The 2,500-nt window shown below is 47.5% G+C and overlaps 1 protein-coding gene across 1 annotated transcript in view; it reads left to right on the forward strand.

Moving 5' to 3' along the window:
- The window catches only part of dnah6 (dynein, axonemal, heavy chain 6), an 82,436-nt gene that overhangs the window by 8,484 nt on the left and 71,452 nt on the right, over positions 1 to 2,500 (forward strand). Inside the window, exons 13-15 of the mRNA XM_056587316.1 lie at positions 1 to 140; positions 1,341 to 1,493; positions 2,058 to 2,309. The exon at positions 1 to 140 is cut by the window's left edge and continues 12 nt beyond it. Of these exons, the coding sequence (XP_056443291.1) occupies positions 1 to 140; positions 1,341 to 1,493; positions 2,058 to 2,309 (545 nt within the window). The remainder of the gene's footprint in view (positions 141 to 1,340; positions 1,494 to 2,057; positions 2,310 to 2,500) is intronic.

A 2,500-nucleotide genomic window follows, 5' to 3' on the forward strand; every position in this document is an offset into this window, starting at 1 on the left:
TTAGGGAAAGTCTCCAGAAGTATCACTGGCAGTATAAACAAGCCCTGGCCATCACACAACAGAGACAACTGGGGCTGCTCCTAGTAGACACGGCTCAGCTGAAAAACAACCTCACCCCATCTCCCCTACGCTGTCTGGAGGTCAACTCCAACACTCTCTCTCTTTCTCTCTCTCTCTCTCTCTCTCTCTCTCTCTCTCTCTCTCTCTCCTTCTCACTCCTTCTCACTCTCTCTCACTCACAAACACACGCACATAATTTCACATTTACATTTACCTTCAGGTTATTTAGCATAGGCTTTTATCTAAAGCGACTTATAATAAGCGCATTTGTCTGAAGAAAGAGAAACAACAACATGTCGCAGTCGTAAGATGGGTTTTTTTGGAAGGTGAGGGAGGAGGAGGGGTGATGGGGGGTGAGAAGGGAGGCTATTCAGAGTCCAGGTGAACTCTGCAAGGTTGGTTTCTTTCTAAATTCTTTTTTTTTGTTTTAGACAAATATAACCACCATAGACAAATGCCACTCTTTGTGATGTATACAATTTTCCGTACTTATTTCCGTTCTTCAAAGGAAGACGCGAATGGAAAGGATTCAAAGAACAGCACATCAAAGTAGGGCATCCTTTGGAAGCAAAGCATTAGTTTTACAGAAACACCTTATTTTTGTGTTTCCTTCTTCTACAAATAGTCAGACTAATGTTCATAATTAACGTTCATAGAGTTCAAAGTCCTCTACTGAATACATCACTCTATACTGCTGTTCTCCTATCAATACTGTTCATACTGCATATGTCTTATTTATAATATCTATCAAACTACGTATGTACATGCTCTGCATGTTACTACTTTTTAGTTTTTGCTCTTCTGGTTAGAATCTAAACTCCATTTCCTGGTCTCAGTACTCTTAGGCCTGTTCTGTGCAATACGTTGAACAAAATTGAATAGGCCTATTGAATATAATATACACAGAGATGTACATCTAAAGCATATCATTGTCTCTATACATGTCTCTAATCTAATGCCGACATCATAGATGGTAAATAGTAAATGGACCGCATTTATACCGCGCTTTTCTAACCAGTGGCCACTCAAAGTGCTTTGCAATATCGGCTTACATTCACCCATTCATGCACCCATTCACACTCCAACGGCGGTGTCTGCCATGCAGGGCGATAGCTAGCTCGTCTGGGAATCGAACTAGCAACCAACCGGTTACCCACCCTCTCTCTACTTCCTGAGGCACATGCCGCCGCAATGTTGGTGTGACACACAGAACTAGAAAAAGCCTGCGTACGACGTGTGAAGTGAATCCCCTGGTGGCCTGTTCTCCTCTCTCTCTGTAGACCGTCCATGAGATGCTGCCCCTGCTGGCCAAGAAGAGGCTGGACGCCATCATGTCCGAGTCCCTGGACGCCCAGATCAGGCTGGGGGTCGTCCCCTCGGCCACCACCGAGTTCGTCAACTCCCTGACCTTCCTGGACGAGATACAGGAAAGAGTACGGGGCTTTACCCTTCATTAGTCATGTTTGTTCCTTATGTGGAAGTGTTTCACCTCTTTGTCCTTCCGTCCTCATCCTCCTCTTCCTCGTCCCCATTATTCATTGTCAACCTCTTCGTCACCTTCTTCCCTTCCTCACCTTCTTCATCTTCATGCTTTCCCTCTTGGTTGTCATCGTCGACCTCATCTTCATCATGAACGTCTTCTTCATCTGCATCATCGTCATTGAGAACCTCATCATCATCATCATCGTCTTCATCGCTATGCTCATCTCTCTCATCTTTGTGGCAGATTCATTAATTAATTAATTCATTCATGTCCTCCTCCTCATTCATTCATGTTCTCCTGCATCATCGTCATTATCAACATCATCATCTTCATTGCTGTGCTCATCCCCTTTGTAATCTTTGCGGCGGCAGATTCATTCATTCATGTTGCCTTCCTCCTCCTGTCCCGGCTCTCTCCTCCTCCTCCTCCTCCTCCTCCTCCTCCTCCTCCTCCTCCTCCTCCTCCTCCTCCTCCTCCTCCACCTCCTCCTCCTCCTCCTGCTCCTGCTCCCCAGATCTCAGTGCTGGAGGAGCAGCAGGAGGTGGTGTCCCAGATGTACCATCTGATCCAGACGTACGAGGTGCCCACGCCCCCAGAGGACCTGGCCATGTTCGCCACGCTGGGCCCGTCCATGACGGCCGTGCAGGGCGCCGTGGAGAAGGCGTCCGCGGAGAGGGACGCCAACGTGGACAAGTTCTGCACCTTCCTGCAGAGGGACATCAAGGAGCTCAACCAGGAGGTCAAGGCCGTCAAGGAGAAGGCGCACGTGCGTGAGACGTCTCTGTTTTGACAACATTTACATTGAGGGGGATTTTGGTTATTTTTTTTTTTACGCTTTTATCCAAAGCGACTTACAACCATTCATACACACATTTCAAAACCGACGGGGGAGTCAACCACGCATGGCGACAGCCAGCTCGTCAGGAGCAGTCAGGGTGAGGTGTCTTGCTCTGGGAC

This window comes from Gadus chalcogrammus, chromosome 3 (genome assembly GCF_026213295.1).
Source record: "Gadus chalcogrammus isolate NIFS_2021 chromosome 3, NIFS_Gcha_1.0, whole genome shotgun sequence".
Taxonomy (NCBI): domain Eukaryota; kingdom Metazoa; phylum Chordata; class Actinopteri; order Gadiformes; family Gadidae; genus Gadus; species Gadus chalcogrammus.